Source organism: Rhineura floridana, chromosome 5 (assembly GCF_030035675.1).
Source record: "Rhineura floridana isolate rRhiFlo1 chromosome 5, rRhiFlo1.hap2, whole genome shotgun sequence".
Classification (NCBI taxonomy): domain Eukaryota; kingdom Metazoa; phylum Chordata; class Lepidosauria; order Squamata; family Rhineuridae; genus Rhineura; species Rhineura floridana.
Window position 1 is genome coordinate 95,699,613 of NC_084484.1, and position 22,476 is coordinate 95,722,088.

The window sequence follows — 22,476 nt, forward strand, 5'->3', positions numbered from 1 at the left end:
CCGTAAGAAGGACCTGAGTGCAATAGCACTCTCCCCACTTGCTAATTCCCAGCAACTGGTATTTAGAGGCATACACATAGTCTTTATGCACAACAGACAGGGACCTGCATAAACAGCCTACATGCATACAGTTTGTATGCCTGTATGGACAATACAGCTCAATTATGGTGAACTGCAGAATGAACAGGATGTTAGAACTCTGCAGCACCATCATAAAGCTATCACTGATAAGAGCTACAGTCCTCGGAAATCACAGGCCAAACAGAAATTCCAGAAGCATGACAGAAGGAAACAACATTTCAGGGGCAGCGTCCCCGAGAAAGAACAATCAACATGCTGATAATGTCAATGTTCCCTGCAGTTATGATGCCCATCAGCCTGTCATGATGCCAATCAGCCTGCAGAGAACCTTGGAAAGTACAAAGTGAACACAGGAAGAGGCTGAGATGACCAACTGCTCAATACCAGGGGCAGAAAAAGTATAAGAACACCAGAGGGACAGAGTCAGAGGGACAAGACATCTGCACCCCAGGAGAAGTGGAAGCTTCCACTGTGCCCAGCTCCACCCGTCCATCACTTTTCCTGCTAGGCTGACCACCTTGCTGCCACAACACCTATCCTTGGTAAATATTCCTGAACAGCGTGGGGGTGGGAGGGAGAGGATGTATGAGGGCTCTCCAAGTTTGATTTCTGAATTGTGTCCAATAAATGTGGCATTTTGCCTTGCCCCCATATAAGACTCTTGCTCAGTTATTTCAGGCTGGGCATAGATCAGCTATAGTCCCAACATTAGAACTTGCCACAAATCCAGCAAATGGTTCATTTGGACAGTTGTAATTAAAAAACCACTCTGAATCTTTAGAACTTAAAGGTATGTTTGCATATTGTTCAAATAAATGAGCTAGGAAAACCATATTTCCCAAAGTATAATGATAAATTTAATAAATAGAAAATGAGCAGTTTTGGTTTGACCCTGTTTCCCATAATAGGCCACGCAATTCCAAAGCAGTTGACCCTGTAACCCAAGGCTCTGCAGGTCTCCACAAAAGTGCCAGGATGATTTCACAGAAGCCTGGAGGACAGATATTTTTAGACGTGTCAGTTCAAATCAGCCTCCCTGGCGTCAGGCCAAAAGATGGTGGGCTTTGCAAGCACTTGTTCATGGAGCACGCAGTCTTGTTTATAGGCAAGTGAAAGAAGAGGCAAAGAAGCTATATTTTGGTCATTTCCCAAGATAGACATGTTAGGCTGGCCACCTAGACAACCCATCCCTATTAAATATTCATGGAGGGAGAGGGAGGGAGGGAGGGAGAGAGAGGGGGGGAGGGGCACAGGGAAGGATGAACATGGACCAGACTTGGACATAATTTAAAATAAAATCTCAGAAAGGTAAGCCTTAGTTAGAAGCATCAGGCTGTTATTTTGTTATTTCAAAGCCTTGCCACTGACACAACAGGCCCTTCTATACATGAAGCCCACACTTCCTACACACATTGGAGTAACAGATTCATGTTCTTTCGCTTCATACATTAGAGTTTTATGTCCTGTATGCAAGTGAGTGGCCCACAGATTTGCAGAGCCTAGGGAGGAAAGTAATGGATGAATTACCCCTTAAACAATAAAGACTTAGGAACTGAAACTCTTTTAAAAAAGGAAATAGAAATGTCTAATTATTGTTGTTCACAAATCCGCTACTGAATCTTCTCCATAAACTGAGATTGGCGGTGGGGGGGCGGCTTCTCACTGTCCTGCCAGAGTGGGGAGGGGATGGCTCGCTGTGTGGTCACAAGGGATAGGGCCTCCTCTGTAGTGGTGCCCAGACTATAGTCCTCTAGTCACTGTAGCGGTCATCCTGCAGGTGCAGACAGCCACTACATTACTGGGCTTCTGGTGCCAGGATATGACACATTTGTTTACCCAGGCTTTTGGACAATCCAATTAAATTCCTCCGAAGTCCTAGGCTTTTTTGTTTGTTTTGTTTTGTTTTATGAAAGGCAGCTATTTTATTGTTTTACTGTTTGTGAGGTTTTTGGAGACATTTTGATTGGGGTCTTTCATTCCAGGTTTTAAAATTTTAATTGTGCTTCATTAATTGTTTATTTAATGATTGTAAACCACCCTGGTTAGTTTTGTTCTAGGTTTCATCATTCTATCTGTGCTTTATTTATTGCTTATTTTATGTTTGTAAACCACTCTGGAATTTATTTAGATGAAGGGTAGTTTAGAAGTTCTATAAGAAAACAAATGGAACACTGTTCCCCTTTGATTATACAGCCATGAGAGTGGCTGTATACTAGTCAGCATGGATTTTTCGCATTCCGCAATGTTAAATTGAAAATACTCCCCATGCCATTCTGATGCTTCCCATAAGTTCATTTCAAAACAAAACCTTACAAAACTTATAGTCCTGAACTCAGAAATGCTTACTTAACAACCCTCTACATTTTCATGGTGATACACAAAACAGTCAGAGAGAATCGAGAGTTCAAAGTGTAAAAAGAGAGAGAAAAAACCAGACCCCTTTTGGACTTTTTTCTGTCAGAGTTCTCATAATCTGTTGAAATTAATTAAAAATCAGACATGTTCACAGAGTACTTGTAATCCTATTACTGACCTTGCCCCATACTCTGACCCATACTCATCTTCTGCAGTTTAAAAGTTAAAAGAAATGCCTGGCTGATTTTTAATTAATTTAAGAAATTTAGCATTGAACTCAATGATAATGTCAGGCATGCTCACTAAGAACCAACTGTCAGTGTTCTAAAAGCCACTCACAGCTGCTGGGCTTGCCTAATCAGGGGGCCACACCCACACCAGACCTTTATTTCACTTTAGACAGTCATGGCTTCCCCCAAGGAATTCTGGGAAGTGTAGTTTGTGAAGGGTGCTGAGAGATGACTTCCATTCACCTGACAGAGCTCCAGTGGCCAGACTGGTTTAACAGTCAGCCACTCTGAAAGCTCTGTGAGTGGAACAGGGCATCTCCTAGCAACTCTCAGCACCCTTCACTAACTACACTTCCCAGGATTCTTTGGGAGAAGCCATGACTGCCTAAAGTGAAATAACAGTCTGGTGTGGATGTGGCCTGGGACAGCTTTGGTTTAAGTATGGGTGGGAGGCTACATGTGCCTGCTGTAGAATAAAAAGGTGGGAGAAACGCTGAAAAAGAATGATACTGTTCACAATGTTTTCCTTTTGGAAAGCAAAGAGGCTTCCCCTCTGCCCAATGACCATCCACCCAATCTCCTCTCCTCCCCACCCTCCTCCTTCCCCTGCCTTTCCCCCAGGTCAGTTTCACCTATCCTAAGCATGATTGCACGGAAGTAAATCCCATTGGACTCAATAAGCATGCAAGTGATCAGACCTGCCTTTCCCCTCCTTCCCCTCTCTTCTCTCTCCCTCCCTCCTCCCTCCTTCCTCTCCTCCCCCCTTCTTCCTCCTCCCCTGCCCACTCCAGGCTTCCCTCCCCATGGTCAGTTTTATCTATCCTAAGCATGATTGCATGGGAGTAAATCTCACTGAACTCAATAAACATGCAAATGAACAAACCTATCCTCCCCCTGCTGCCTGCTGCCCTCCCCATCCTGTGGTCAGTTTTACCTATCCTAAGCAAATTGCCGGGGAGTAAATCCCACTGAACTCAATAAGCATGTAAATGATGAATTCATTCTCAGCAAACTTGCACATGATCCCATTTCTTACCTCCCGGACTAAAAAGCAGGGAAATTCACTAATAGTAAAAAAAAACCTTGCGGTTTAAGAATGTACCTATAGCCAACAGATATTTTTATCCAATTTTTAAAAGCTGGGAAATTAGGCAGCTATAGTGAATGCACCAGGGGAGCAGGAGACCTGACCTCCTTTCCGAGATATTGTACAGCCCTACACATTTGTAAAAATGCAAACACAATTTGGGTTGGTCTTTCAGTCCAATCCATTTCCTGTGCACCAAGAATAGAATAGAATACTTTATTGCAAGCTTAGCCATAGGCCATGTGCAACCAAACATACATATACATACATATATACACAAAACCTATAGTTGGTTTAGACAGCTAAACAAATGTAAAAATAAGGAAGGTCTTTTCAAGATATGATTCGTTTCACAAAGGCATCTTCAGTTTTTGTGCAGCCAATGCAAAATTGGCGACTGCGCGGGTCACTGAATCGAAATTATCCATTAAAAGGTTGATTACCTTCTCACTATCTGAACTATGTACTAAAATATCTAAAAACCGAGATAAAAATTTCCTCCTGGGATCGTCGTAGAGTGGACAATGGAGTAAGTAGTGCACGATCTCCTCAACTGCATCGCAGCCGTAGATACAGAGACGCTGAGTCACTGGTATGCCATGATAACGGCCATCAAGATAGGCTGTGGGCATTACTTGGTACCGTAATGCAGTAAAAGCTTTTCTGATTGGTGCTCTATCAAGTACTTCTAGGTACTTTGCTGCCATATGATTCAGTTTAATATATGGGAACCAGGTTGAGAACAGGGCCAACACTATGGACGCACGGTCCTGAGCAGCATCATAATCATAAACCCAGTTGGTAAGTGCTGCTTTGCTTAGTTCCAATAATTTAGCTGGGGAAAGATCATATTTGGAGAATAGTGACTGGCATTCCATGGCCCACCCTTCCCGCAGCATTTGATCATACCAACATTTCTTAACCAAGGTTGAATCTTCGCTGTTCAAGATTCGGATCCAATATCGTAAGTAAGTTAGATCAATTCTTGCCGTGACTGAGGGTAATCCCAGCTCAGCTCTAAGATGTGCTGACGGAGTCCCCGGGGGAAGACCTAGCACCAACCTCATAAAAGCGTTCTGAATTGACTCCAATTTAGTTCCTGCTGCCAATCCCCATAATTCTGCACCATATAAAATTTTGGGGACAAATTTAGTTGTTAAAATTTTTATCATTGGCGTAACAAGTTGACCCCCTTTGGTAAAGAAAAACCTTTTTGCTAAGCCTAGGACGCATGTTCCAGCTAAGGTCACTGCTTTTAGCTGAGGGGTCCAGGATAGGTTGTTAGACAAAAAAAATACCCAGGTATTTAAAAGAAGATACCTGGTCAATAGGGATCCCATTTAGTGACCAATTATTCTTTACTTTCCTGGCTTTACCACATACCATAATTTTGGTTTTAGTATGATTGATCTTAAGTTTCTGCGACTGACAATACTCCTCCAATTTGTGGAGCAAGCGTTTGAGTCCAATTTTTGTTAGAGAGCATAGAACTACATCATCTGCATATAGCAGAATAGAAATTTTTACCGCGCCAATAGAAGGAGGAAAAAAAGGAGATGATAATGTATCGACTAAATCATTTATAAAAAAAATAAAAAGAAAGGGAGCCAATAAGCACCCTTGCTTGACTCCTTTGTACACTGGGATTTTAGCAGACAGGGTACCTTTATTTCCTAGGCGGACTTGGATGGCATTAGTTTGATATAAAGCTCTAATCAACCAGAGCAATCTTCGATCTATGTTTGTCAAAGCCAATTTTTGCCACAGCAGCTCTCGGTCAACAGAGTCAAAAGCCGCTGAAAAATCTACAAAGGCCATATATAAGGATGAGAAGACTTTGGATTTAGTTTTCCTTATTAAATGATGTAGTATAAATGCCTGGTCGATTGTGCATTTTTTGGGTCTGAACCCAGCTTGTTCATCATGTATTATTGACTCTATCTCATCCCACTCCTTTAATTTGTTCAGCAACAAACGACTATACAGCTTCAACGATACGTTTAACAAACTTATGGGTCGATAGTTTGCTGGCTTAGTAGGGTCTCCCGATTTAAATATCGGGACCACTATGCTGGTTAACCAGCCTTGTGGAATCACTCCAGTATTGTTTATGTAAGTAAAAAGAGTGGCAAGAAGAGGCGCCCACCAAGATGTATTTTGAATAAAAAAGTCAGGAGGGAGCAAATCCTCTCCGGGGGCTTTTCCTGCTCTCAGGGAGGACACTAACCCCTCAATATCTTCGATAGTAACCGGAGGCCAAGATGGAAGATCAACCGGCTTCTCAGAAGTACAGGCCGAATTTGACAGGAAATATCCAAAAATCGAACTAAAATAAGCTTCCCACTCCTCCTCCATTATGGGGAGGGAGGCTATATAGTTTGCTGGTTTTGGGTTCCCCTGTAACATTTTCCAGAATTCTATCTCATTCCCCTTCTGGGCAGCTTTTGCCAGCGCCCTCCAATTTTCCTGGTAAAAAGATTGTTTCTTATTCTTGAGAAGAGATTTATAACCTCTTCTTTTCATGATTAGCTGATGAAAAATGACCGGATGGTTATTAGATCTAAATAATTTAATTTGCTTAGTCAATTGTTTCTTAGCCATCCTACACTCTTTATCATACCAGGTCTTGGGATAGGGGGAGACTGATGCCATAGTAAGATCTTCAATTCGTGGACTGAGTTTTGCAATTATGAGCTCATATAGTTTTAAGCTATATTGTGGGTCATTTCCTGTGGAGCTTGGAAGAATTTGGTAATGTGCCTCTGAGCATATGGTGAGTGGTGGCAACACCTGCAGTCAGCCCAAATAACAGAAATAAGACATGTGCTGTGCTGATCTTGTTTTAGCAGGGAGGAAGCAACAATATTAAAACAGTTGATATCGTTCAGATAGTCACATTAAATATGCTTGATTTACTTTGCAATTTTAATGAAGTATCCTATGGTAAATCATTCTCTTTTACTTCTGTTTCTGTGAATATGTGAAGTACAGCAACACTTTACAACGCTAAAAAAACTCCAGAAACAATTGTGGAATAATGGCACTGACTGTTCTACAGAATAGTTTCCAATGGACATGATAAGCGTGTCAGTTTGCACAAGATCAAACAGCGGGAGGTGAAATGTATTCTAGCAAAATTCTAGGTGTTCTCTATGTTTTTAATTGACCATGCCCACCTTTCCTTAAGTGGAGTAGTTTAAGCATAGCAGGCTGAAAACATGCATCTTGGGCAGGCCAAGTTTGTTTTTTTCCAACAACTAGAGTCATTGATTAAGTAGCAACATATTGTAATCAGTCTGATTTTACATCAAACTGCAGTTTCAGATTCAACTGTTAATGTGCCCAAAATAGAAACAGAGCATAACCTCCAGTTTGAAACACAAAAGGCTGTCTTCACCATCATATGACATTGACCAACAAAAAGGCTTTGAAATTAATAAAAATAAATTTGACACAGATTTCTAGGATGAATAAATTGAGAAATAATTTTCTAGGTTAGATTCTCTGTAGAAACAGTAGTAACACAGAAAAGAAGCAAAGTAAGAAGAACACCAACAAACATACAAAAATGTAATTCTCCATCTCTGGAGATGGCAGGTGTTGCCACAACTCACCATATGCTCAGAGGCACATATTACCATATTCTTCCACGCTGCACAGGAAGTGGGTTGGACTGTGAAATACCAACCCAAATTGTGTTCGCACTTTGACAAATTTGTAGGGCAGTACAATATCTCAGAGAGGAGTTCAGGTCTCCTCCTCTGCTGGTGCATTCACTATAGCTTCCCAATTTCCTTGCTTTTTAAAGTTTGATAGAAATATCTGTTGGCTATAGGTACATTCTTAAACCACAAGGGTTTTTGCCTATTAGTGAATATTTAAGGCAAGTCTCCAGTGCAAGACTACTTTACACTTTTTACAGCAATTGTGCTTGTAATACGGGGTATGTTTGTGTAAGCATATAGGATTGTCTTATAAAGGATGAAGCAGTCTTGAGGCCACAGTCACGGTGAAGTTGAGGTTGTATATATTGGAATTACCATCATGGCTTCTTGGACAGTAAGATGTGGGAGAAGCATGTCATCTTGCATTATGTAACAGGACACTTTGCGGAAAGAACGCAGATCACGGGGTTGTCCATTGATGAGAATCTCTCCCTTCATCCCAGTCTCTCTGAAATTGGTCAAGAAAAGAAAAACAGGATGAAAGTTTCTGTTCCAAGTTTTAGGGCAGACGAAACTAAGGGCTGGCTTGCACACTACATTTTTTGCAGATATGTAAGTAAACCCGTTTCTTCATATGTAAGCAAACATGATGCGTAAAATGATCTCACTCAACTCATCTGACTTACCAACAGTCCCACGGCTGTTTTGGAAATCATGAGATTGTAGAAAAGTACTTTATTCACAAAATTGCAATGAGCAAACAGCCCTCGGAACAGGTGGCATCATATTTACTGTTACATTTCTGGAGTTCTCTCAGTCATGCAGCATCACAAGTGAAAATATTTCTTTTATCAAAACGTTTGTCTTTAATGTAGAATTTTAATTAGGGAATTCAAATCTGCAGCAGCAGGTTTGTGCAACAGTGTTGCTGATACATAATTAAGAATGTGGAAAAAAAACCCACACAAAACTTTCATCAATATAGAGCAAAATTACTTGCTTAAGAATGACAACCAAACTTAGGCCAAATCCATGTTTATGAGGGAGTAAACATGACAAGGAGGTGCAGCCAGGCTTCGCTCTCTAAATAACTTGTTTACTACATGTGCTTACAAGCACATATCTGTCATCTCACGCATTACATGTTTATTTGTACGCTTAAAATTAGGTATACGTATCTATAAGCTATAATGTGTAAATTAGCTTTTGCCATCACTGACCTGTATCCTGCCAGGATGTTCATGAGTGTTGACTTCCCAGCTCCAGAAGGACCCATAATAGCCACAAGCTCTCCATTGCTGAACTTTCCTGAAATTCCTTTCAACAAGGTCTTGAAACCTGTAAAAGAAGGTTGTGCAATTGTTCAGAAGTTCACTCCATGTCGTTATAGCCATTCTAGCAGATTAGAATCTGAAGAACGTCCAACCCCCCGAAATACCAACTGCATTCTGAAAAGTCTTAATTGTAAATTATTTGTCAGGATATAGCCTCAAATATATTTTACAAGCTGCATTTAGCTGCCAGTGTGAAAGAAGGTTTACAATGAAAGTAGTCAAAGATTTCCACCTCCAAAGAAGAATGATGCATGCTGGGCAATAACACATAATAATTCTTCTGACAACTTCACTAGCATGGTAGAAATGGCTTAACTGCAGAAAACAAAAAATAGAATTTTGGATCCAGGCATTACTGTATTTCACAGGACAGCACAATTGGTCCAGCCACAGTAAGCAACTTATACACTGTTGCTTTCCCACAGTATACAGCATAAACAAAACAGCAGTGTTTATTTAAAGGGGGGGGGTACATGATGAATTATAGAACTGGATTTTGTTAATTAGCATTTCAGGCTACTGAGCCCCTAAAACACAATGACATGCATTATTCTTTCTAGAAACAGGTGAAAGGTCATACTGCTTATAAAAGTCAACCAAGTAGAGGCAGGTTATCTGTGAAATACCAGCCCTGTGCACTTCATAATCCCTTATCAAGGATTCAAAATATTAGAGACGCAAATAATTAGGGTCTTTCTGTTGCAGAACACTGAGAGTTGCTAGGAGAGGCCCTGTTCCCCTCACAGAACTACCATTCCCAGAAGAGGGACTGACAGTTAAACCACTCTGGGCACTGGATCTCTGTCAGGGGAATAGGAGTCTCCTAACAACTCTCAGCACCCTACACAAACTACACTTCCCAGGATCCTTAGGGGGAAGCCATGACTGTCTAAAGTGAAATAAAGGTCTGGTGTGGTGTGGCCACCTGATTAGCCAAGCCAAACAACAATGAGTTCTTACTTTTAGAACACTGACAATTGTTTCTTACTGAGCATGCCCGATGTTATAATAGTGTTCAATGTTAAATTTCTTAAATTAATTAAAAATCAGCCATGCATTTTTTCACTTTTATACTGTAGAAGATGAAGGTCAGAATATGGGGGAAGGTCAGTAATAGCATTACAGGTACTCTGTGGACATGGCTGATTTTTAATTAATTTCAACAAATTAGGAGACCACTGACAGAAAAAAGTCCAACAGGGATCTGGATTCTTCTTTCTTGTTTTACACTTTGAACTCTCGATTCTCTTTGACTGTTGCATGTATCGCCATGAAAATGTAGAGGGTTGTTAAGTAAGCATTTCTGAGTTCAGGACTATACGTTTTGTAAGGATTTGTTTTAAAATGAGCTTATGGGAAGCAGCAGAATGGCATGGGGAGTATTTTCAAGTTAACACTGCGGAATGTGAAAAATCCACACTGGCTATAGTATACAGCCACTCTCACGGCTGTACAATAAAGGGCTGTATTGCAATGAGCAAAGCAAACAAAGCGTTTTTGTCTACTATTTCTGCCGCCATCGCCATCTATGCAGTGGTGTTCTGTATAGCGAATGCTCTGTTGTTGTCTTGCTGGTCTCCCACCTATCTGATGGAGATAGAATCCCTTGATCAATACAGGCTGTGCACACACATCTTTCTGCTGGGCATCCCTAAACTGAGCAGGGAGGAACCCTGAAATCTTCCTGCTTACTGCTGTGCGATCAGGTCTCGAGGAGAGGAACCACTTCACATGATAAGCTGAATAGTGTGAGCCTTGTGCTAGCCAGTTGGTAAACTGCTTGATTTCAGTCCTCATGCTAGAAAACACAATTTATTAATCTCTTACTGACCTATTTTCACAACACACACTTTATATTGCACTCAACTATTAGTCTATTAAATCAACTCCATTACTTAAAGAAAAGCAAAGTTCTTTCTTAATTTGAGACCTTAATACATGGAAATAAACTGCTATGTTTTTCCCTACTTCAACATTCATTGACCTCGGGAGTGGCTCAGGACTTCATGGCCTCCATGACAACCATGGGTCTGTCCCAAGTAGTATCTGGCCCCACTCATGTTGCTGGCCACACCCTGGACCTTGTTTTCTGTGTGGAGGGGATGATGGTGATCTTGGTGCGGAGGAACTTTCTGTAGTTCCTTTGTCATGGACAGATCACTACCTGGTGGGGTTTAGACTCACTGGGACTCAGAACCTCTGCAGGGGTGGGGGACCCATTAGGATGGTCCGCCCCAGGAGGCTGATGGATCCGGATGGTTTCCTGATGGCTCTTGGGGATTTTCCTGCCACCTCGGCAGACGATTCTGTCGAAGCTCTGGTTAACCTCTGGAATGGGGAAATGGCCAGGGCGGTGGACACGATCGCTCCTGAGCGTCCCCTCTCACGAAGTGGAGCCAAACCAGCCCCTTGGTTTACCAAGGAGCTGGCAGCGATGAAACGAATGAGACGGAGACTAGAGCGACGTTGGCAGAAGATTTCTTTTGAAATGAAAGAAAGTATATACATTCTAATCATCATCATTCCAAGTCTGTGTCCCATTACACTCTGACCTTATTTATTTTTACATTTATATCCCACCTTTCTTCCAAGGAACTCAAGGTGGTGTACATGGATCTTCCCTCCCCGTTTTATCCTTACAACAGTGCTGTGAGGTAGGTTCAGCTGAGAGATAGTGACTGGTCCAATGTCACCCAGTGAGCTTCATAACAGAACTGAAGCCTGGTCTCCCAAGTCCTAGTCCAATACTCTAGTCACTACATTACACTGGCTCTTTTGGAAAAAAATACTTGTAGCTGTTCTGTTTAATTTTAATATTCGACTTATTAGTCGCTTATCTGGCTGAATTGTCAGCCACTCTAAGCGATGTACAAAGCAGAACATGTAAACATCAAAACATTAAGAGACTAACAACCCAAGGCAGCTTACACACAAAAAAATACAAATACAAAATACAAATAAAAACAATACAATTTACAAAAAAAAAAAAAATCAAACTAACGAAGTCTTAACATCTCTAAAAAACCAGGAATACATACAAGTAAATAAAGCATACTGATGGTGAGGTCATTTTAAATGCTTTTTTCTTTAAGTTACTCATATTGTTTTCTTTTTTCCATGGTCACGAGTAATTTGTAGTGGAAAAGCAGCAGATCAATTATTAAAGTAAACAAACACATAAATTATCAATACCACTAAATAGCCTCCAGAGTGTGTTTCGAAAAGAATTTCATACATACAAATATACATACATACTAGGATTGTCAGATCAGAAGCATCTCATACCCTGAGATTTCAGGGACGAGCCCTGATAATGTCACAGGCCAGGCCCTAGTGATGTCATTAAGCATGATACATTAACCATCAACCACAGCTCCTTGGAGCATACCACTCAAACAATAACATTTCTCCGATTGGAAATTAAGATAGACATCTAAATGAGGGTGTTCCCAGGTCCCGCTAAAGTGACAGAATAACTCCCTCTCACCTGCTTAGGGAGATTGGGTAGGGAACATTTAATCTAGCCTACTTGCTTCTGGCAAGAAGGGTTAAAGTGCCCTCAGGCCAGGCCAGTCACCAGAAGGCCAATGTTGGAGGAAGGGAGCCCAGTGTTGTGGAGATGTTAGATAAGCAATCAGGAGTAAAGATGGATGCACGTGAAAGCTGCCATTCTAAACACACTTACTAAGGGACTAAGCCCCATAGAACTCAACAGGACTTACGTCTGAGTTGATATGCTTAGGATCGTGCTATTTTTAAGGCTTGACGAGGGATCCTCTGCAAATATATCCATATCAAAGCAAGGTTGGCAACCCCATGCCTGGAATGCCCTGCCCCTACCTTTTAACGTGGCTGCTCCAAACTTCTTTAGATTTGATCCTTAACTGCAGACAGAGGCTTGAGAAATGAATAAGAGTTAAGAAGATTCTCTACCCTTTCCTGCTACCCTACGGGCTGCTATAAACCCACTTTGACAGGCAACCCAATTCCAGTGAGTAATAATTGACAGAGAGAAAACACACATGGTTTGCTCTATCTTCACAGGCAGTAGATTGGAAACAGCAGCAATTGAAGCCATACTTCCCAGTATGTTAATTCTTTTTTACCACTACTGGGCAAGAAACAAACTATCATGCAACCAACAAGGTGCATCATCAGTGGGTTCAAGGGGGTTGAGCTGAGCACACGGAATCACTGTTGTTGCTTCTATGGATGTAAGGGAGTGAATCAGAGGTAAATTAAATGCAAATAGAAAAAGAAATGCCAAATCATACCAACCACAACAAGATTCCTATGAGTAAGGCAGAACCCACAACCAGTCAGAGTATCTAACAAAAAAAATGGCAGCCAGTCAGCCAAGGTCCCAGAAATCCCCATGCAGCACAATGTGACCCGGGGGCTGCAGTTAGTGCAGAACACTATGGCACGATTGCTGACATGGGTGAGACCTGTCAACACATAATATCTCTGGTCTGAAATCTGTACTGGTTGTCGATTTGCTGCCAGAAGTTCAAGGTGTGTTTTCCATGTTACAGGTGCCATATAGTACTTGTTCTGCTCTTGTAAGAAATCAATGCTTTAGTGTGGCAGCACTTGCACTTTGGAACTCCCTGCCTATTGACATTAGGCAGGTGCCTTCATTGTACTGTTTTTGGTACCTGCTAAAAACATATTTTTGTTTAGGCAAGCCTACCCCGGCATGTAGAAACTATTATGCTTTTTATCTGTTTTTAACTCATTGTTGGTTTTGAATGGTTTTTTGAATATTAATATTTTAAATAGCTGTTTTAAACTGTTTTTGCCAATAATTTTATGGTTTTAATTCCTTCTGCAAACTGCTTTGAGGTGTTTTTTTTTTTTTACAATAAACTGGTATATAAGTGTTGTAAGTAAAATACATAAATAAATTTCAGAGTCACTGTGGCCCTTGGGTCTCTTTCCTCTGTTAGGAACAAAGGAATCTGCCTTGTACTGACTCAGGCCATGTGGTACCATCTAGCTGAATACTGATGATATGGCCTAGCATTGGCCCTCCAGGCTTCCATACAAACAGCTTTTTCCAGAGATTAAATTTTGGGTCTTTGCATGCAAGGCATGTGCCCTACCACTAAGCTAAAGCCCTTCCCCTGTTTAAACAGGTATCTTTTAAAGTTGTGCTTTTCAATTCACTAATGAATGCAGAGCATACCTAGGGGCAGATCCACACCATTCATTTAAAGCACATTCAACACACATTTGAAGCACATGAATCCCACCACAGAATCATGGGAACTGCAGTTTGTTAAGGGTGGTGGGAACTATAACTGTGAGGGGTAACCTTCACTTCCCAGGATTCTTTGGGTGAAGTCATGTGCTTTAAATGCGGGTTGGGTAGGCTTTAAATGTATTATGTGGACCTGCATTACTTCATAAACACTGCCTGAGCATAAATCATTTCAATTAATTTTTGAAATGGAAATCAGCTACAGAGTTTACTGGGCAACCATGGGCTATTCACCATCTCAGTCTAATCTGCCCCTCAGGGTGAAAACAACAGTGGGAGCCCATGACCCCCCCCAAGGAAGAAGGGCACACTGAAAATGTAGAAGAAATAATCATTTGTAAATAATAATTTGCGACCATGGTGTAAAATCAGATGCGTATCAAGACATAGTATGAAGAAATATTTATATAAGCATGAATGTCAAATATGTTTATTACTTATACAAACTGTAAATATATTTATAGTGCAATCCTATGCATGTTTACTCAGAAGCAAGTCCCAATGTATTCAATGGGGCTTACTCAAACAGGGAAGCGTGTATAGGACTGCAACCTCAAATCATAAGGAAGTTTACTCACCCAACCAAAATTCAAGATCATGCCTATTTAAGCTGTTTTGCAAGTGTTTTATACTTGTTTTATGGTTATTGGATTTTAAATGGATTTATTTCTTGTTGTGAGCTACCTCAGTTTCCAACTCTACCTCACAGGGTTGTTGGAAAGATTCCATATACACACACACTGGAGATGTAACCCCCCCCCATATAATAGGTTACTGTCAAAACCAGTTGGTCATTGCAGAACATTTTTTTCCAAAAAAATCAGTATTAGTTTCCTACCAAATAAAAGCAGTGACACCTAAGTAAGCACTGATTAATTACTTTTTAAAAAAGGAGATTGGAAGGGCAGAGAAAGATTTACAACAAAATCCTTTGCTATGTTCACTAAAAGTCCCATTGATTTACAGCACAATCCTGACCATGTCTACTCAAAAGTAAGTCCAACTGAATTCAGTGGGGTTTACTCCCAGGTATTTAGGATTAGCATTGCAACTCTACTCCCAGAAAAGTGAGTATAGGATTAAAGCTCCATATTGGGAAGGTTTTCAAAATAGGACAAATAAAGACAAATAAACTGCCCTCTTCAACAGCCCAGGAATATTTAAACTTGTTTGTCTCCTCATAATTAAAAAGGAGTAACACATTGATCCTCCGTGGCGCAGAGTGGTAAGCGGCGGTAACACAGCCGAAAGCTCTGCTCACGGCCGGAGTTTGATTCCAACGGAAGGAGGAAGTCGAATCTCCGGTAAAAGGGGTCAAGGTCCACTCAGCCTTCCATCCATCCATGGTCGGTAAAATGAGTACCCGGCATATGCTGGGGGGTAAAGAAAGGCCGGGGAAGGAACTGGCAATCCCACCCCATATATATGGTCTGCCTAGTAAATGTCGCAAGACGTCACCCTAAGAGTTGGGAACGACTCGCACTACAAGTGCGGGGACACCTTTACCTTTAACATATTGTAATGGCATTATAAGCTGCAGCATGTACATTTCTTCAAATTTGTTAAAAATTATTTGAAAGATAAAATCTATAATATGCTATTTTTTGCAGTAATTTTTAAAAAATCTGCATGCACACTTTTATTAAAATCTTAACTGAATTTGTTTACTGTGCATGCCTACCAAGATCCTGCTGTAATGTTCCGTTCTAGACTTCCTGCTATATTACTGTAGACAGAAAAACAATCTTTCTGCTGCTGAAAGTTATAGATTCACTCAGACTTTTGATGTGCACACAAGCAGGAAAAGGAAACTTCTTTTCAGGATTTGCAATGAGTTCTAGCTAGGGTTGCCAGGTTCAGGGCTTGAGACTGATCCTGTATCTTTAGGAGAAGAGAAAGTCAGCCAAATGCAGGTGTTCTTGTAACCCTGTAATGGGAAAAACCATAAGGTGGAATTCTCCCTTCCCCCTTCACAACTTTTAAAGATACAGAAGACCTCATGGAGGCTGGGCTTGGCAACCAAGAGGTCTTCTGTATCTTTAAAAGTTGTCCAGGGGGAAGGGAGAATTCCACCTTGTGGTTTTTCCCGTTACAGGGTTGCAAGAACACCTGCACTTGGCTGACTTTCTCTTCTCCTAACGATACAGGATCAGTCTCAGGCCCTGAACCTGGCAACCCTAGTTCTAGCTATTGCCTGGAGGTCACCAAATCTCTCATCAATCACAACTCTGACTTCACTTATTGGCTAAAAACCTGAAAGGTCGGGGATTAAAGCAGCCGACTTCTAACAGAAGTTGGGGGGCCCTGAGATTTTGGTGTATGTCTCTTGAACCAGACCACCTAGGAACTTATTTTTTAAAAAATAAAAGCTAAAAGTCCAGAGATTTGAGTGACTCACCTGGAGACCCAGAGAAGACCTCCAAACACCGGAGACCTGGTAACCCTAATGCATACATAGCTGATTTCTCTTGGGCTTCTAAAAGGTCTTGCAAATACTGCATATAGTTTTGGGGGGAGGGCAGAAATTCTGCCCATCCCTTCATTAGCAATGAAAAGTCTTGTAGGAGATATAGTAAATGGTTTTCTTTAGGGGCTTGGGGTGTTAATGGTTACTTCTTTGTTTTTAAAGATTTTTTTATTATGTTCATAATGTTGAAAAGTTGTTTTTGCTTATTATATTTGTTATGTCACTGTTTTATTATTTTTTGTTATTAGGAAATTGTTTTTGCAATTGTTTTGAGATGTATTTTTGTTCACCTTGCTGTAAGCCGCCTTGAGCACAATTTTATGTGGAAAGGCGGCATACAAATAAAAAGATGAAATGATGATGAAATGATGATGAAATGAAATAATAATCCTGCCTGTCATTTACACTAGACCAGTGGTTCTCAAACTTTTTCCCCCATGGACCACTTGTTGAGGGTCTTGGAGGGGCACTTAAGGCTTTTCTGACTGTTGTAACAATTGTACTCTGCTATGCTAGATGCTGCATGATTTGTAGTTGTATTTTTATTATTTGTTATATATTGTATTTTATTGTAGTACAATTTGAATTCTATATGTAATACAATAACATACAAGAAACAAAAGAAGAAATAAAATTCAGACAAGCCACAGACCACTGGTGTTCTGTGGATCACAGTTTGGCAGCCCTTGCACTAGACCAAATGAATGAATGAATAAATTAAATTAATGCCTTTATTCTATTAAAAACAGAAAGTAAATTCATTTTTGTGGAGACTCGGGTTTAATTTGTGTCTTTGTTTTGATTTATATATAATACCTCATCACTGTGGGAGGTCTACGAATAATAATGATGATTTCTAATTACAATAATTAGATTGGGCTACATAACAACAAACTTTCAGCAGATGAATGAAGGAAGTCTGCACAAAAAAAGACAAAAAAGTTACAAACTAAGTAAATTTCTAGTGAAACGGCTGTTTCTTCCACATATGTTTATTGTTTTTTAAAAAGCACCAAGCAACCCAAAACAGTCTAAATGTTTTCCAATTAACAAGTGAATTTGAGTTTTTATTCCTCGAGTGCCCATCTCATATTTTGGAATACGTAATATTAAACTATTTAAGATTTAACATCAGAATTGAGATTTATAACAGCAACATCTCCCAGGCTGTTTGCAGAGTCAGGAAAACATCCTCTCTTCCTTTTGTCCTTTTTGATAAATATTAGCAATATTCTCAATGAATACATAATGAATGTGCAAGGAATGAGCGAGAGAGAAACACTAATCCCTATCCTTAGCCATCTGAACATAAGAACATTGGTCTGATCCAGCAGGATTCTTCCTAAGGCCTATCTAGTCCAGCATCCTATTCCCACAGTAGTGGTACTTACCTTTAAAGCCCTAAATGGGTTGGGACTCAAATACCCAAAGGAGTGTCTTTCCCCATATTAATCTGCTTGTGCATTAAGAACTTCTGCCAAAGCCCTTGTTTAGGTGCTTTTGTCAGAGCAACAGTATGTTACAAAATAAAAGAGCTTTCTCTACGACAGCACTATAATGTTATAATATAATGTAGTGCAGATTTCTCCTAATATACACATTTTATATGCAATTTCCCCTAATGCATTTTATAGATGAATTTATATATACCCTTTACTCTAGTATATTCATTTTGGTATTCATTACTTGGCTGGAGAACTGAATTGCAAAATTTGGAGAAGTGTGAATATAGAGGATAACTGAGTTTTGGTTCACATATTGTTCTGGAATTATGAATTAGGTAGTTCTTTCAATGTGAATTACATTTCTCTCCCAAACCTAGCTGGAAGGCAGTACAACCCAAAGAGATCCTGCACTGGTGTAAACAAAACAAACAAAAGCAAAGTGGAATGTTTTTGACCAATTCACCATTTGTGAGCTAGGAGGCCAAAAGATGCCTTTCTGTCCTCTACAATATTTATTAGTGAAACTTATGAAAAGCCCTTAACTTCTTAGTTTCAAAGTGAAAACCTAGGCAAACATTTTGTATGTGAAACAATCCTGTTTCAAGACACCAACATGGAGTCCAAACTGTAAAATAAGAGTGTGCCTTATGGAAAAGTTTCCCTATAAAGTGTAGGAAGTAAATACAGTTACCAAAGCAATAAACCATTAATGTAAATAATGTGACCGAACATCTTTTACAAATGAGTCTATTTACCTCCAAGAGATGGAGAGTTAAGAGTGATATTACAAGCACTGATCCCTTAACTAAGACTTTTGCATTACAGTTCAAGGCACTCACTATATGAACCATTGTCACTCTAAGAGTAGGCATCAGTAAGGTCAGAAAGTATGGCATGAACTTAAAAAATGCGGTTAAAATGCTTAACTCTCCTCGAATTTAGAGTCCAGGAACTCTAACACTCATATAATTTTATTGTTCTTTCAGAGCCATGGATTAAATTTCAGCTAGGCATTAGATCTGACAGACTGCATTGTGTTGTTAAACAGAACAAAGTATTGACAAAGTAAGGTTTATAGCTCTTTCTAAAGCTGTACATGCTGTGCTTTCTTCCGTAGTTTGTTCATTGTACAAATTTAATCTGGAAAATGCTTTTCTTCAGAGAAACTAATGAGAAGTGACAGCCCACTAGGCAGCTAGACCCCTAACACTACAGCATTTGTGGCTGAAGGTTTAGCAGATGGTGTGACCTTATCCTTCCTGCCTAGCTACATTCATCACTGTCATACTATTATTTTGTACACGGTTTAGGTTATATATCCTTAGGAAGCGTGAAGTTCTTTAATCTTCTCTTAACAATAATCTTGCTAAAATTATCAAAATAATCAACAAATTAGTAAGAGCACAGGCTGAGCAGAGCCCCCAAAATAAAAAGAAAAGCCTTCATAATTTTGGGTTAACAGCAGCCATAACTTTATTGATAATATTCCTTAAGGGATCTGTAGCTAAATGGTACCATTGACCTTTTTGACTACTCCCACCTACCCCAGCACAGGATTATTATTATTAACATTTATTACCCATTCACACAAAGGTCCCAGGGCAGGTTACAACAATTTTGAAATACAGCATTAAAAATAAATAAAAACAACCTAAAAACAATCTCCCCTCCCCTAAGTCTTCCCACAGTCAAGCCACTCTGACTTCACTATTTGATAAGAAATGAAAAGAAACAACAGGAAATCTGAATCTTCCAAAGGTCACCAACATGACCTCTACCCAGGGGTCAGATTCAGACAACATTACAAACCCTGGTTTGGAGGATTGGGAATGAGCAAAGGTGAACCTTGGCTCACACACTCCCTCCTCTCCTTCCCCTACATGTGAAGGGAGAAGATTAGAAACTTCTGATTCTAGTTAGTAGTAAACCATAGTTTGTCATTGTGAACAAATACTGCAAACAATGGTTTGCTCAAACTAAAGTCTGCTTGTATACTTGGATCAAAATATGGATTGGGGTCTTGGTTATGAGTAACTGTGGTGGACAAAATCCCTCAATCACTCCCTTTACCAGAGTGAGTAAAGTGTGAACTGGTAGATCCCACAAATACTTGTTTGTCAGAACTCCCTTTGAGGATCTGGGTGTGATAACCAACATAAAGATGAGCCTAGATTCAAGAAACCATGGGATCTCTCAGTTCAGATGTTCCCTGCTATGCACGGTGCGGAGAAGTAGTGTGTGGATCTCTCTCCCTCTCCCTCTCTCACACACACAGAGCCTTGTGAAATTCACAAGTGTCCACTTCAGATGTTGCAGTGGAAGTGGGAAATTGAAAGTGCACAATGCATTCCTTTGTAAAGAGCAAAAAGAACCTGACACTACCAGTTCTTTCCTTCCTATAGGCTACTACCAAGAGGCATGTGCTAGTTTCTTTAATTCCAGCATTACAGAAGAAAACCAGCTAGTTAGTAGTCTTAGACTGGTATGGTTGGAGAAGGAAGCTTGATATGGAAAGAAGGCAATCACACTGAAATTCTTCTCAAAATTGTTATAGAGGAAGACAATATTCTTACTTCAAAAATAAGATAAACCAAACCATCCTCTTACTCAGATATACTATTTCATTAAACTCATACTTAAACGACTGTGAAAATTAAGCTTTAAATAAGACAGCTTTATCAGGACCTGGTTTTGAAAGCAGGGACTTTTCCTGGGACTGCGTAAGAAAAAAACATAAAGCTAGATACAAGTGGGTACAGCCACACACCTACATCCCAGAGCAGACAGAGAGATACTTGTAAATGGGTTAATGAACGATAATAACCCTGCTCCCACCAGGCTTCATGCAAGTGATTCGGTAATGTATTCCATGGGGCAATCCTCATGTCTATAGGTTTGATGAATTAAGAGTCAGAATGTGTTTTGCTCAAAAACAATCATTTGTGCATTGGTTTGTCTTCAAATAAGGGGAAATGCGATGAGATCATTTTTACAAGATTCACGGTTTTAATATTTTCTGTGAATTTAATGGAGCAGCTTCTTTTCAAGTAATTGAAGCCTTATACAAACATTTGGTAGGTTATTGTTTTTAATAGAAGCCTTTCCTGCACAATCTCTGTGATGCCTGGAGATAAGAAACACACATGTGGTCATGAGGGTGACTCACAAATACTCATGAGTGATGGAGTAAGAGATGTCTATGCCAATCATACTGCTACCCATTGCAACATTTTATGCTTTTGAAAGTATGATTATTTTGAAATCCCATTTTCAGAGCAACGTACAAAGGATAACACACACGAAATTTTATAAAGTATTTTTTTTAAAAATTATAAAAAAAACAATTATAAAACAGGCTGACAGCCGTTGGGCCTAGCCTGCCAGCAGAATAGACTTCCGTAAATGCAATGAGACTTTCCATTCTACTTCTACCCCCTGAACCCTCCTGTGCGCCCCCAGACTCTGCTCTGGAGGAAGCTGCCAGAGCAGATTTGGGAGGGTGGGGCTGTAGAGGGGAGGAGAAGAATGGAACTCCAATTGCACATGTAGAAATCCACTCTCACAATAATGGATGTCACACAATCTTAAAACACGACTTCCTAGTAACACAGCTAAAGCACCTAGAGTAGGGATGGGGGGGAATTCAATTCATTCAATTTACATTTAAAGGTGATGTTACTTAATTTGTAGCTTCTGAAACAATATGCAAACTGAAACACAGTCACCGTTTGAAATGTACACTTTTCTGATTTTTGCAGGGCAGTTTTTAAGGTGCTGGATTATGACCTGGGAGACCAGGGTTTGAATGCCACACAGCCATGAAGCTCACTGGGTGACCTTGGGCCAGTCACTGCCTCTCAGCCTCAGAAGAAGGCAATGGTAAACCCCCTCTGAATTCTGCTTACCATGAAAACCCTATTCATAGGGTCACTATAAGTTGGAATCGACCTGAAGGCAGTCCGTTTCTTTTTTTTTTCCAGCCATGTAGTGTGTATAAACATACATATGCTAGGGTAAAGTGTCCATATAAATGCATATATTCAAGAAAATAATATAGAAAATGGCATTATATTAGGGAAAAGGGCGTTGCAAAAAAGTATATATTAAGCAAAATTCCATACAAAATGCACATAAGGAGAAATTCACACTAAAATGCTGAAGAAATTTCATTGATACTTTTTTTAAAAAAAGCAAGCTGATGTGAAAATTTGGTGGTCCAAACTTAAGACTAGAACAATGAGAAACTAAAAGAAACTTATATTGAAATATTTGCCCATCCCTAGCCTGGAGACACTGGACACTCCTAGAGGCCTGTGGAACTGGCAAGTTTGTACCATTTTCCTAATATTTAATGTAAGACTAGCATCTGTGTTCCTGAATACTAAAAAATAAATCCTCCAATGAATGTGGAAACAAGCTATGGATCTCTTCCAGCTTTTTTGTTTATGCCGAGAACATTTACAACTGCGTTTTTAGCTTTCCCCTGGACCATTTGCATTAAGGTAGTCTCAGAAATGAAAATATTTTCACTGTCAACACACTAAACACA

The 22,476-nt window shown here is 40.0% G+C and overlaps 1 protein-coding gene across 3 annotated transcripts in view; it reads right to left on the reverse strand.

Moving 5' to 3' along the window:
- ABCG1 (ATP binding cassette subfamily G member 1) overlaps positions 1-22,476 on the reverse strand; it is a 71,006-nt gene that overhangs the window by 21,452 nt on the left and 27,078 nt on the right. For all 3 annotated transcript variants that reach the window (XM_061627566.1, XM_061627569.1, XM_061627568.1), the window contains exons 3-4: positions 8,639-8,756; positions 7,794-7,926 (exon numbers count right to left, since the gene is read on the reverse strand). In XM_061627566.1, coding sequence (XP_061483550.1) covers positions 7,794-7,926; positions 8,639-8,756 — 251 coding nt within the window. The remainder of the gene's footprint in view (positions 1-7,793; positions 7,927-8,638; positions 8,757-22,476) is intronic.